Raw genomic sequence first — 14,705 nt, 5'->3', positions numbered from 1 at the left:
TCCTACTAAACTTTAAACAAGATACACGACAGAGTCTGGCATCTGTATTTGGAAATTTACAAGAGAAAGACGTTATAGGCAAACTGACAACAAACCGTAATTTTAAAAGCGATGACTTTACGTCACTTAAGTTGTGCCAATGACCATTTAAGGATTACGTTTACTCAACGTTACAGTTAACACAAACGGGTCGCCGTAGAATATGATGTTGTAAAATCGGTGACGTCATGATATATTAAATATAGAAAACATTAAGAAAATAAAGTGTTGATATTAAATTAAACGTAACAGTAAAGAATAATATAAATTTTTTTAACAATCCGGTATATGCAATTTGTTATTTGCGACATGCCGTAAATTTCGCGGCGAATGTAAACAGTCGTCTGTTAGAAAGAATGACGCGGTGGAAACGACAGGGGTTTTCAAAACAGAATAACAAATACACAAAAAACTCAGAGATCTTAAAATCTCGGTGGAAGTGCGTCCGGGACGACCACAGTTATTCACAGGCCGATCATCATCATCTTCCCCACACGGACAACAAGGAAACTAATTCCGATCAAGTACCCCACACGTACAACGATCGTGAAGTTCCCCACACAGCTGGATGCGATGTGATTGTTCATTCAGAGAGTTCTGGGTAAGCAACATGAATATTGACCATGCATGTGATCTAATGTATCTGCGTTCATATGATTATCACATATATTTTTGTTCAATTTCACGATCTATCTGTTGGGTGAATGCATGCATGCTGTAAACGAGCTAAACATTCTCAATTTTAATTTCACGCACTCCTGCCTAATAAAAAAAATAATACAGTCAAAAACAAAATTATGTTGAAATAAAAATATCTTACATTTTTTCCTCAGAGAAATAATAGAGAGAGAGAGAGAGAGAGAGAGAGAGAGAGTTTCTGACAGTGTGATGGTAATAGCTGGTGTCTTACATTGTCTTACTCTGACTAGAAATAGGCCTAATGTGTCAGTGTGTACTAAAAAATTAAGTACAATATGTAAACACTGGATCTGCAGCTGAAAACATGCATTCAAACAATACACATGTATGATTTTTTTTAAAAAAATTCACCAATTTTTCAAAGTCCTAAATTTTTATTGAATTTAAATGATTTAATTGATTGTAAATTTTGTGTGCAAATTCTTAATAATATTAATTATAGTACTGAACTAGTGAAATGAAATCATGAGGGTAATTTTAATATTGAACTTTGTAATTCATTTATTATTTTAAAAATTATTGTAGTTTTAGTTACAATGCGCAAATTAATGTTATTCACATATTTCTACTTTATCATATGATAATTTTTAGATGAGGATAATAAATTGCACAGCCATCAAAATGATAAACAGAACTCCATGTCTACCTAAACAAAAACAGATTAAAAAAAATATAATATTAAAGTTATCTAAATGTTTATATTAGATATGATTCTTCATGGAGGGAAGGAAGGAGGGTGGTGGAGCTTGGGGTTCTGGCTGATGGATTGTCTGGCTGTAAACAGTGTGGATTGCCACTTCAGTTGTCTCACACCCAAGGAATACGCGATTGTGGCTTAGGTAGCTTTCTTCAGGTTCGGTGTCGAAATTTATGGTGTGGACATGTCAATGTGATTCCAACAGGAAAACGCCATGGTCGCATATGGGATGCTAATACTAAGTTAGCTACAGGTATAAATAAATGCATACAATTTAAAAAGTATGTATTCAAATTGTGTGTTAATTGATTTTCATTAGGGCTGGGACGATACAACTTTTTCTATATCGATATGTATCACGATATTTGAGCCACGATACGATATGTATCACGATATGTGTAATTGGTTATAAAATCTTTTTTGGCATTGAAATAAACAAAATATTTCTTTGCAAAAAAAATTATTTATTCAAAATAGTTTTTTATATGTTGTAAAACAAAAATATTTTACTCAAGTGGTGTTAATTATTATTTATTTCATATCTATATTTATATTTTGCTTATTTATTTTATATATTAAACCCCTGGCCAAATGTTAAATAAACAGAGAAAAACAGCAGTCAGAATTTTTTTTGCGATATTTCGATATTTCTACATATGTATCGATATGCGTATCGTCTTCACAAAGAATCGATATTATCGATATCTCGATATATCGTCCCAGCCCTAATTTTCATCATCATGTAACATTTTTTTTTTTACAATTTAATAGGAATGATTCATGCTGGCATTGGCCCAGCTCAAGTAAATGACCTTTTAACATCTATAAATATCCCTGCTATAAGTACGAAGACCATCCAGAATAGACAAACAGAGACAGGGCTGGCCATTGAAAAAGTTGCTGAGGACACCATCCAACAGGTCTTACAAGATGAAATCCTAGCAACAGTTGAGTAAGTATATACATGTTTACACCCATAAAAAGTGATGGTAGATCTAATATGCCACAATATTTCCTCACAAAGCTAATTTTTGGGTTTTTTAGCTCACCGGAGCCAAAGGCTCAAGTAAGCTTTTCTGATCACATTTCGTCTGGCATCCATCTGTCTGTCCGTCTGTCCATCTGTCTGTAAACTTTTCAGATTTTGGACCAATTTCAACCAAACTTGCCACAAAGTATCCTTGGGTGAAGGGGATTCAAGTTTATTCAAATAAAGGGCCACGCCCTCTTCCAAGGGGAGATAATTACGAATAAGTGAAAAATTAATGGCATCTTTTAAAAATCTTCTTCTCAAGAACCACTGGGCCTGGAAAGATGAAAATCATGTGGAATCATCCTCAGGTAGTGTAGATTCAAGTTTGTTCAAATCATGACCCTTGGGGACAGGGTTGGGCCACAATGGACGATTAAAGTTTTACATAGGAACATATAGGAAAAATCTTCTCAAGAACAGCAAAGACATGATTGGTCATATTTATGTGGAAGTATTCTCAGGTAATGTAGATTCAAGATTGCTTAAATCATGACTACCATGGGAAGAGTGGGGCCACAATGAAAGTTTAAACTTACAGGAAAAAAGCCACAGTTAGTCAAAGAAATATGTAAGCATCCTTACTTAGTATAAATTTAAGTTTGTTAAATCCTACCCTCTCCCCTTTTTAGGGGTAGGTCGAGACCACTAATGCATTTAAGCTTTTCAATACAGAACTGATTTTTGCTTTTTTCCTAGCTACAGTGCTCAGGTGAGTGATGTGGCCCATGGACCTCTTGTTGTAATCAGTATTTCAAAATAATTAATAATCATAGTAGGAGTAATAATAATAACAATAAAGAAAAATTCAAAAAATAAAACAAAAACCAAAAAAAAAGCATTTTTTTTTTCAGAACTGAAGGAGCTGAAGAATTAACGGTAAGCGTAGATGCTGGATGGCAGAAGAGGGGGAGTGGTCACTCATTTGATAGCTTTTCTGGTAACTAGCTGTTAGTCTGTAATCATAATGTCTGCAATTTACATGATATGAGAGGTCCAAGTAATAATTTTACCTTAAATTCCTTTTCATTTTAATTGAAGGACATTGCTCAATGATTGGAGAACACACCGGGAAAGTAATAGGATATGAAGTTCGTAGCAAGATATGCAGGATATGTGAGAGTGCTAAGAGGAATGGGAAAGAAGCAAAGGAACATGACTGTAGACAAAATTGGCAAGGTATTAGATACTTCAATTGAAATGAGTGTTTATATTTGAGATTAAGAATAGGATTTAATTGTTACCTTTTGGTTTTATATGTATGTAATTGTTTATTTTTTTTTTAAATAAACTGAATGAACTTTTACTAACCTGCTAAAATAGCAATTTTTGAAACTGAGAAATGCACCTGTACATATCTTTGAATTTAATTTTCAAATGTAATATTAATCTTACTTAAAATTTCATTAACTTAGTTTTTAAATTTGTTTTTTGATTTTTTTTTTTAGGAAGTTCTAAATCTATGGAGCCAAGTATGGTTATCAGCATGGTAGAGAAAAAACAGGACAAAGGAATAAAGGTGTCCACTGTTATAGCTGATGATGACACCACCACCATTTCTCGCTTGAAACAAAGTGTAAACCCAAACATTAAAAAAAAATGCGACAAGAACCACATTAGAAAAAATTTTTCCTCAAGTCTATATGCTTTGCAGAAAAAACACAAGTCCTTAACTACAAAGGTAATCCACTACCTTCAAAAGTGCTTCAATTATCTACTAGCACAAAACCAGGGAAACCCAAGAGGAATAGAAAAGGCACTTGATGCCCTCTGTAATCACCCTTTTGGAAACCATGAGTCATGCAGCGATTCCTGGTGTCAGCATGTTAACAATCCGAAGCAAAGGTACTATTATACATATGACTATGTATGGACATAATTAGTATGTAATTCAGTATCAATTTGAAATAATGTATCTGCATATACATTTATTATGTGCAAGCTTCATCTCGTCCATTTCCTAACCCTGATTTAATTGATTCAGTATATGTTCAAAATAAATTGAAGGTACTCTTCCTTGCCTTATGGAAAGCCCTTAAAAGACTCGGACCTTCAAGATTCACTACATTCAATATGCAACCAATGGAAGCAGAACAGCTGTAAGATCTCCAGTCTGGGAAGCACCCAACCAAATGAGTCCTTCAATAGGACTGTGTCACTGAAAGCTCCGAAAAACCACTACTTTAGCGGCTCAGCTAGCTTAAGCTACAGAGTAGCAGCATCTGTAGCAGAAAAAAACTCTGGAGCATCTTATCTTGTTGCTGTGAGTATATATAAATTTATGAAAAAATATTATTTTATGAAAATTTATGTACCAAAATGTTATATAAATATTAAATGGAAAATAATCTCAAGCTGTAAAACTTTGACAAAGATGCTTAAAAAATAGAAAAAAATTGATCATAAGATATTATACAATTATGGACTCTTTCGGTGGTGAATATGGTTTGTTATTCACCAGAAAAATATCAATATTGACCTCGGCTTTGCCTCGGTCAATATTGATATTATTCTGGTGAATAACAAACCATATTCACCACCGAAAGAGTCCATAATTGTTTTATTATATAGTCCGGATTTGAATAAATAAGACATTGAAGGCTGCATGATGATACAACTTTCATTTACGAACTTTTGTCGTGGAAAAATTAAAATAAAAATGTCCAGATCACAAGTTATAGCTTTTTGCTGTTTTTAAGACATCGAAATGTTAAGAAAATAACCCTGCAATAGGCTTGGCTAATGTTTTTCCTGCTCAGATACACAGCTGGCTCCGGCCGTTGCAACCAATTGTTTAGAACGTTGTTTGAGGTGTTGATTGTGATGTCGCAATGCCGCTGAACGCGCACCGACCCTTCGGTGAATACAGCTTCAAAACCAGTGAATATGTAGTGTTTTGAACTGTTTGTGTTTGTATAGATTATATAGGGACTATAAATAGACTATATAATAAATATGTGTATGAGCAATATTTGTAATTAAATTAACATTACAAGCAAACCATATAGCTTTTGCACTAAGCTGTAGCACTACCTCCCTCCTAATGTTTAATGTTATTTTTGTCCTAACAGGTAAACAAAAAGATCGGGTTATCTCCTGGAAGGTTTACTAGGAAGTTGTGCTATCTCAGGGAATCCCAGTCCAGGAAGAGAAAGGCGATCGCCAAAACTAAGGAGGCGAAGAGAAGAAGACGTGAGCTGAAGGCTAGGAGGTAATGTAAAATAAGCTCTCTTGAATGATGCAAACATATATTAGTTATCAGTTTGATTTTTGAAATACATGAATTTATATTTATAGACTAAGCATTTTTTTCCTCATTCTTAAAGATCCTTGTGTACAACTAGTAAAGAAATTCATGAAGGATCCACATATGAATCTGGAATAGGGTTAGCTCCTCAACAAGCTAACATCATTACAGAAATTCCAGTCCCACGCCCAAGACCACAGATGGAAACAGTTGATGTTGAAAATCACACACTTATCTTATTTGATTTAGAAACAACAGGATTAGGTAATGCATTTAACACAATTTAAATGTTTCAATTTTTAGCTCACCTCGACGAAGTCGAGATGAGCTTATGCTATACCCCCGGCGTCGGCGTCGGTGTCGGCGTCGGCGTCGGCGTTAGCGTCGGCGTCCCAGGTTAAAGTTTTAGGAGCAAGTCCCATTCCCAAGTAACTATAAGCCCTACCTGGACCAAACTTGCATGGATGATGCATCTAGGGATGGACACTACCAAACTTGCTTCGGATGCTGGATCTGACCTAGATTTTTCAGATGAGTGACCAGGTTAAAGTTTTAGGAGCAGGTCCATTCCCAAGTAACTATAAGCCCTACCTGGATCAAACTTGCATGGATGATGCATCTAGGGATGGACACTACCACACTTGCTTCGGATGCTGGATCTGACCTAGATTTCCGGATGAGTGACCAGGTTAAAGTTTTAGGAGCAGGTCCCATTCCCAAGTAACTATAAGCCCTACCTGGATCAAACTTGCATGGATGATGCATCTAGGGATGGACACTACCACACTTGCTTCGGATGCTGGATCTGACCTAGATTTTCTGGATGAGTGACCAGGTTAAAGTTTTAGGAGCAGGTCCCATTCCCAAGTAACTATAAGCCCTACCTTGTCCAAACTTGCATGGATGATGCATCTAGGGATGGACACTACCACACTTGCTTCGGATGCTGGATCTGACCTAGATTTTCCAGATGAGTGACCAGGTTAAAGTTTTAGGAGCAGGTCCCATTCCCAAGTAACTATAAGCCCTACCTGGACCAAACTTGCATGGATGATGCATCTAGGGATGGACACTACCACACTTGCTTCGGATGCTGGATCTGACCTAGATTTTCTGGATGAGTGACCAGGTTAAAGTTTTAGGAGCAGGTCCCATTCCCAAGTAACTATAAGCCCTACCTTGTCCAAACTTGCATGGATGATGCATCTAGGGATGGACACTACCACACTTGCTACGGATGCTGGATCTGACCTAGATTTTCTGGATGAGTGACCAGATTAAATTTTTAGGAGCAGGTCCATTCCCAAGTAACTATAAGCCCTACCTTGACAAAACTTGCATGGATGATGCATCTAGGGATGGACATGGCCACACTTCCTTCGGATGCTGGATCTGACCTAGATTTTCTGGATGAGTGACCAGGTTAAAGTTTTAGGAGCAGGTCCATTCCCAAGTAACTATAAGCCTACCTGGACCAAACTTGCATGGATGATGCATCTAGGGATGGACACTACCACACTTGCTTCGGATGCTGGGTCTGACCTAGATTTTCCAGATGAGTGACCAGGTTTAGATTTAGGAGTAGTCTCGTTCCCAAGTAACTATAAGCCCTACCTGGACCAAACTTTCATGGATGATGCATCTAGGGATGTACACTAACCAACCTGCTTTGAATGCTGGATCTGACCTAGATTTTCCACATGAGTGAATTTTAGCCATATTTTAACCAAATTAGCATGGATGATGTATCTAGGGATGGACACTTCCAGACTTGTCTTGGATTCTGAATCTGACGTACATTTTCCAGATGAATGACCAGGGTAATTTTTTTGGAGTAGCTATATAATATTATGGCCTGTTATCATGTGGTTATGATTAGACTTGCATAGATGGTGCATCTAAGGATGAAAACTTCCAGACTTGCTTTGGATGTTGGAACTGACCAAAATTTTCTTGATTACTAAACAGGTCAAAAGTTTTTTGAGCAGGTCTATAATTAAATCAAACTTGCATGGATATTGATCTTGGGATGTACCCTAACTAGAAAAAAAATATGATGTGAAATTTGCCTTACATGTAGATAACATTCGTCGAGGTGAGCTTCGTAATCTTTGATTACCTATGTTTTTTGTGCAAGAAGTTTATATAGATATTTTCTCAAATTCAGTTTATTCAAAAGAACCATAATTATATCCCTGCTCGGAAGAAAATGATGTATACAGTTTTACCCCTGTAAAGTTTCTGTCAGTTTCTGTGTGTGCACCTTTCAATAAATTTTTGTCTCTGTTTTCTCAGCAACTACTCATGATGTTTTTAAGTCTCTATTTAATGTTTATAGGCATGCCATGTGGTGGAATTTATTTCTGTATAAATCCATATACTCCACTAGCAATTATTAATGTCAGTTGGCCTTGTGAGAATGTTTTTTATTTGTTCATTAGACATAAATAGTGATATTTTTCTTTTAGCTCGCACTTCTCATATTGTTCAGTTGGCAGCTGTACAGAATGAGGATAGATTTTCTACATACATTATTCCTAAGAAGTCCATAACGCCAACAGCTTCTGAGATAACAGGACTCTCTGTTAGGAATGGAAAACTCTACCATAACAACGAAGAAGTGACTGGCATTTCTCTGATGGCTGCATTGGATTCTTTCTTGAAATTTCTCGAAAAGTATAACAATATCATTTTAGTTGGTCACAACATTAAAGTGTTTGATTGTCCAGTGCTTTTTAGAGCTCTTGAATCATGTTCTATGTTATCAAGATTTTCAAGAAAAGTGAAGGGATTTATGGATACAAAGCTTTTATTTCGAATATCCCATCCAAACCTGAGCTCTTATAGCCAGCAAAATCTTGCAGAAAGTCTTCTTGCATGTTCATATGAAGCACATAATGCCCTTGAAGATATTTTAGTGTTGCAAAAGTTGCTAGAATTAGTGAATTTATCAGATGATAAGCATAAGTGTGCAACATTTTCATTTGATTATGCTATGAATGTACTATCTTACCAAAAGGAAGTTGACAAAAATTTTCCTTCCTTACAAATTCTTGTTCAGAAAAAGGTGTTGAGTGTGTGTATGGCTAAAAGAATAGCTGGAAGTGGATTAGATTTTGATAGTTTGAAACTAGCTTACTCTAGAGATCAGATTGGTATCCATGCATTGTTTACTGAAGTGTGTAGCAACAGTTCTGTGAGGGTGACAAAGTCGAACAAAATTATTGAGGCTGTGAGCTCTTTTTTTCTGTCGTTAAATGAAAGTTAAATATATTATAATGTGCAATGTCTTGATTTAAAGAAAAGCAATTCAATTTGATTAATAATTTATTTCCATCAGTTTTTTTTAAAACAAATTTAGCAAGTTTATTATTTACCAGTTTATGTAAGAAATTGACAGCTAGAATGTTCATGATAATTCCTGAAATAGAGAATCAATCTAAGTGAAATTATAAATAAATTTAATTTTTTTGACAAATCCATTATGTATGAAGATTTCATTTTGAAATCATCGATCTGTATAGGTTTTTGATGTGTGCTGTTAAATAATAGATTACCAATATTCATCTCACAATTACATTTTATACCTACATGTAATTAGTGATTGAGACTTGCCTAATGTAGTCTTATGTAGTATGATATAACCTCCCAAAGAGGTAATGGACTGATAATATAATTGTGCAAAGCCCATTATATAAGTTAATTTGCCTCCAATTTATAAGTTATAGTCTGTTTCTAAAGATATTTTACACTTTTTAAATCCATATCAATCTTGTAAGATGTGATTAGGTAATTAACATGTTGAATTTTTTTATTCCTGGCATTTTCTTATGTAATTAAAAAAAGTCACAAAAAGAAAACATATAGATATTGAATTTAATTCATATTTATGTGCATAACTTTTTTGAAATCTAACATTGCAACAGGTGTAGTACTATATCTCTGAAATACATGTATAAATATTTTATTACATTTTCTTACATTTTAAAGTCATCAAAAAATGTATATCAAAATGTTGTTGTACAAAATATTGCACTTATTAATCAAGCTATGACAGAGGAAATTCTGATTAAAACTTTTCAATTTAATGAAAAACCAAGATTTTTTGTTATATATTTACAAAGCTGTATATTTCTAATACAGTGATGCATTTGAAAATCTTATTTAGTTAAAAAATTATCAATATTTTTCATACTTTATTTTAAATAAAAATATAGTGGTTGGCAATGTGAAAAAAAACTGATTAAAAAATTTTCAAGTGGAAATTTCTGAAAAATTTGACCATTGACCCCATATACATTTTATACCAATAAAATAAAGAGAATTTAAGTCTTATAAAAGTATGATTTATTTATTGTTCCTATCAGTGGGATTTTTTTAAATTCTTGATGAAAAACTGGTGGAATTTTGAAAATAATAGAGGAAATTCGGACTTTAATAATTTTAAATTGGTTGACCCAAATCTGAAAATTATTTGGTATTTTGCACCAGTTACTATGATAAAATACATTTTATATTCCAAAAGATTTATGATACTACTCATATTTTGCTTGAAAAGAAAAAAATGGCTATAGTGTAGAATTTGGAGGAATTTTCCGGGAAATCTTGGGAGGCCAATAGCAAAAAAAGTAGGTCATTGACCTAGATATTCCAAAGTGGAAAATGACACTACTATTGGGGTTCTTTAATGTACATTTGTTGGTTTGTCCCTCCTATCAGTGGAATTTTTTTTATTCTGAGTAAAGGTATACCTTAAGATTAAATACTAATTGTAACAGAAGAAGTAGGCCCTGGATAATTATGATATTACATGAATCAAATGTAATGTAAATCACTGTAACGTAATTCATAAAACAGGTGATTATTTGACCCTTAAAAAAATTACAGGATTCTGAAGTCGTTCTGATAAATTAAATTAAGTAGTTTTAAATGAATGATTTAAATTCCTTAAATGTTCTGTATTAAAGGTAAACAGATAACGTAGGTCACCAAAAATAAAAATTTTGAATTCTATAATTACTAGGTTTTTTTTTTTTTTTTTTTTTTTTTTTTTTTTTTTTTTTTTTTTTTTTTTTTAATACATTTTTTGCATTTGTAGAAGACAGAATATACATATTTTACTTTAAAAATAAAACATATTTTCAACAAAGAATTTTACAGCTTAAACATAGAAAGCATCAAAGGCTTAAGGGTTAGATTGAGATTGAGCACAAGATTGGTACAACCTGTTTAATTTTTCTCTTGTTAATGTTCCTCATTGACTATCTGTGTACAATGTACATGTAGCATTATACATTTATAGCGTGCATATAAGGTTTTCATATCTCCCAGTTGATTTGATACACAAAAAACTGTTCTGTGTTATGAACAATTTCTAAACCCTGACAGGCTAATGACAAATAAATTGATGTTACAAAGGTATCTACAATCTTTTTGAACTTTTAAATTCACAAAATCTATACAACGACCTTGTTGCAATGACATCCTGTCGGTAGGTGGAATGTGGATATGTATTTCATATATTTCATAAAATTGTTAGCCATTATTTTCTTTTGAATTGTCTATGGACTGCTTGTTTTCCCGATCAAACAATGAGCTCACGGGGAAGGTGACAGGTCAACAAAGAATATTTTCTTCTCCATGGTACCCATTCTTAACTCTGATGTTTTTAGAGGTCTATGTTGGCTCAGCTCTCAATATGTATGGCTTAAGTTAGACTTGTGAAAATGAGTACTGTTCGGTATATCACATGTCATTTCAGTTGTCTATATTTCTAAATTTAGTTGGTAGGAGAAAAAAAAATGGTTCAAGTAAAGTTGGAATATCATTTTGTCTTAATCATTACACAGATACACTCGCCCGCAATATAGGACCATTCCTATGTCTTGCCTCAAAATCAAAATTAATGTTTATGGAAAAAAAGAATACAAACCAGCAATTCTACAATGTTTAGAACAGAACAGATTCATAGAAGCTGACACACCTAGAGCAAAAACACAATTCTCAAGGAAACGTCGGAGTGATGGAACTATTGAAGTTTACCAGCTTCAGGTATTAATTTTAAAGATACACATGTTTTAAAAAGGCATGTATATGTATAGGGGAGATAACTTCACAGTAAATCATTGCAAATTTAACCAGAAACTCGTTTCAATATCAGTACTGTGTTTCATACATTCTAGCAACTTCGATATATATATACATTGTGCATTATTTTCATTCTCTTAGGACTTGTATTCTGCATACATGTACATTCTTCTTAATGAATGATTTTATTTGGTTGTTGTAGGACAATTTCACAAGCAGTGATGATTTGTCTTCAGAAGGTATCTGTATTTTTTTTTTCATTTGCACAATTTTTCTCGTTTTCAAATCAATCAATTTCATTAGAAAAATAAAATCAGTGCATAAATAAAGCTTATTTAAATAAACATGATTAAATAATGGGTATGTAATATTTAGATAGATGAAATATAGGTATCTTAAGCTTATAGAGTCTATCTTTGATTAAAAACAAAACAAAATGAGTCTTCAAATATTGCATTAATATATAATTTTTTAAAGAAAAAATGTTTTTGGTCTATGACATTGGATTAAAATGTACTTTAAGATTTATATAAAAAAATAAAAATTTAGAAACTGAAATTTAAAAAGATAGTGATGTTCTTGAGACCTTTGTTTATATCACCAATGAAATGGTCATTTTTATTGTAAAACAGTTCTATAATACAAGCTTATAGTAAACTTTTGAAATGCTATCAGACAGAGTTCCTCAAACAGGAAATCAAAGACCCCATAAGGGCCCTTGCCATACATAGCTCTGCAATCAATTATCACTATATGATTTTTGGGAATCCAGGAAAACTCCAGTTTGTTGAACATTTAGTTTTTATTTCTTCACAATTATTTTTTTTTTAGTTTGTTTGTTTGTTTTTTGTTATTTTGTTATTGTTTTTTTTTTTTTTTTTTGTAGTTGTTTTGGGTTTTTTTTTGTTTTTGTTTTTGTTTTTGTTTTTTTTTTTTTTTTGCTTTTTTCCTTTCTCTGTTTTTGTAAACAGTATACTCTCTTATTGAAACGATTATTTGCAATACTATTTTGTTATGCCTTTTTTTTTTTAGAAGATTGTGTCAAATCTAAGCTGAGAAAATGCACTGGATAGAAATAATCTAAAAGTCTGTCAGAGAAAAGGGATTAAAACTGTTATTGTTTTTCAGCAACATTTAATCTGGAAGAAAATACTAAACTTCTTCTTTATTCCGTTTTGCTGATGACAAATTATACAGGAAGGGAAAATGATGAACAGTGGCTTTCGAATCTCGAGGAACTGAGGAAAGCCTTGCACTTACCAGACTCTGTGAATACTTTACGAGTACGTCCTCTGAATGAATACTTGACAGTCAGTGCAGATGGAGTCGTCACTTTCTTATCTAAACGTGAACGGGATCTAGTGATTGAGTCTGTAGACTGTCCAGAGTATGGGAGAATATTTTTGATGCATGCGGACAGAAATTCAGTGATAGAGTATTGCAGGACGTCACAGTATGTACAAAAACCCGGAGAAGTAATCTTACGCATTGACTCAACGTTTAACGAAGACCTGATTGACCGCATTGGTTTAGAAATTTTGGATCATCCTACCATAGAAGATTCCAGTATACATCAAATGATATCTAAAAAATGTTAGTACATTTAAATGAATTTTAATTTATGAATAATGGCTAAAAGGAAAATTCAGAAAGGTCGTTTATCTAATTATGGTACATGTATGCTAATGTGTTTCTTTACTCTACCAAATTTTAGTGTGCATTCCATTAGAAATTCTCACCTTGGGAAGAGAAGGTTATAGTAGGTTTGTTGACCTTTTGAGAAAAGAAGAAAGTGAAATTTCTCATGCTTCAGTGATGATACTTGGATGCGGGGGCGCCGGTAAAACAACGTTGGTTAAAAGATTGACTACAGAGGAGAGCATAGACGAAATAAGAGCGTCCACGCAATCTACACAAAGTGTTGATATTCATCAAACTAATGCTTGCTCTTTACTTGGTAATTGTCATTTCACATATATCTGAACCAAAATATGTTAATTCTGACTCTAGCAGGAATAGTGTCGGTTCATATGGAAAGCAATAATAAAGACTTCTCTAAAATGGGAATGAAGAGTTCATAAAATCTAATATATCTGGAAGGAGGCACCATCACTGCATCTAAGAAAATATCTGTAGATCATAAATGCTGTTAACAAATACTTGTTTGTTTTCAATACTGTCAGTAAATAACCTAGCTCTTGTAGACAGGTCTAAATTGAATTTGATATTATCTACTAGAATTTTGTTTTATATATTATGTTTGTCTTTTAGCCTTGCAATCTGATGATCACAAGCGAATGAAAATTGATATTTCTACCATTTTACATACGGATAAACATCAAGAGATTGGAACATCACCAAAGAAAGAGAACATTTCAATCAGAAAATCAAAACGAGAAGACAAAATCGCGAAGAAAATGGACAACTTAAGAAATTTTAATTACGGACATGATCTGAAATTAGAAAATACTATCGTCACAAATGACGATGATACAGAAAACAAAAACGTACAAGGTACACAGAATATGGAATGTTTGCGAAACACAAGTGAAAGTAGAACAAAAAGCGGGAAAGACAGGCCAGGAGAAGAAAATAAAGAATTGAAATCCAATGCTCTCCTTCAGCTTATGCCAGAAGTATTAGGAAAAGAAGGCGACGTTAATCAAACCATTGACTTTTATGATTTCGCAGGACAATATGTGTACTATGCTACACATCAGATATATCTACGCCGTAGTGCGTTTTATATTCTGGTAACAGACATGAGAAAAAGGTGGACAGAAAAAGCTGATCTGGAGGATCATCGGGGAGATATGATGTTCAGAGGCTGGACAAATGAACGTAAGATTTTCTAAGTGAACAGTTTGCATTGAGTCCACTTAAATCATTCCATGACAATAACAATA

General features: G+C 33.4%; 2 protein-coding genes across 3 annotated transcripts in view; both read left to right on the top strand.

Annotated features, from left to right (window-relative positions):
- Nucleotides 1–14,705, top strand: part of LOC133195594 (uncharacterized) — a 74,316-nt gene that overhangs the window by 49,799 nt on the left and 9,812 nt on the right. The window contains exons 4-8 of one of the 2 annotated variants that reach the window (XM_061331478.1): nucleotides 11,562–11,763; nucleotides 12,002–12,038; nucleotides 12,928–13,392; nucleotides 13,514–13,756; nucleotides 14,071–14,640. In XM_061331478.1, coding sequence (XP_061187462.1) covers nucleotides 11,562–11,763; nucleotides 12,002–12,038; nucleotides 12,928–13,392; nucleotides 13,514–13,756; nucleotides 14,071–14,640 — 1,517 coding nt within the window. The remainder of the gene's footprint in view (nucleotides 1–11,561; nucleotides 11,764–12,001; nucleotides 12,039–12,927; nucleotides 13,393–13,513; nucleotides 13,757–14,070; nucleotides 14,641–14,705) is intronic. The other variant, XM_061331480.1, reaches the window with a different exon arrangement.
- LOC133194221 (uncharacterized) lies at nucleotides 396–9,030 on the top strand. The gene is made up of 10 exons (XM_061330224.1): nucleotides 396–640; nucleotides 1,444–1,688; nucleotides 2,207–2,387; nucleotides 3,320–3,405; nucleotides 3,507–3,644; nucleotides 3,914–4,310; nucleotides 4,473–4,728; nucleotides 5,537–5,676; nucleotides 5,792–5,976; nucleotides 8,181–9,030. Exons 1-10 carry the CDS (start codon nucleotides 396–398, stop codon nucleotides 8,978–8,980), a joined length of 2,673 nt encoding a protein of 890 aa, XP_061186208.1. The 3' UTR covers nucleotides 8,981–9,030.

Source organism: Saccostrea echinata, unplaced genomic scaffold (genome assembly GCF_033153115.1).
Source record: "Saccostrea echinata isolate AGI-Se365-2 ecotype Australia unplaced genomic scaffold, CSIRO_AGI_Sech_v1 ptg000029l, whole genome shotgun sequence".
Taxonomy (NCBI): domain Eukaryota; kingdom Metazoa; phylum Mollusca; class Bivalvia; order Ostreida; family Ostreidae; genus Saccostrea; species Saccostrea echinata.
This window is presented reverse-complemented; position numbering and strand designations above follow the sequence as displayed.

Bases quoted from the DNA above. Each gene is read 5' to 3' on its own strand.
- LOC133194221 (XM_061330224.1), top strand. From the start codon at position 396: ATGACGCGGTGGAAACGACAGGGGTTTTCAAAACAGAATAACAAATAC. The intron at 4,729-5,536 runs GTGAGTATATAT...TTGTCCTAACAG, and splicing joins GAGCATCTTATCTTGTTGCT to GTAAACAAAAAGATCGGGTT. The intron at 5,977-8,180 runs GTAATGCATTTA...TTTTTCTTTTAG, and splicing joins TTTAGAAACAACAGGATTAG to CTCGCACTTCTCATATTGTT.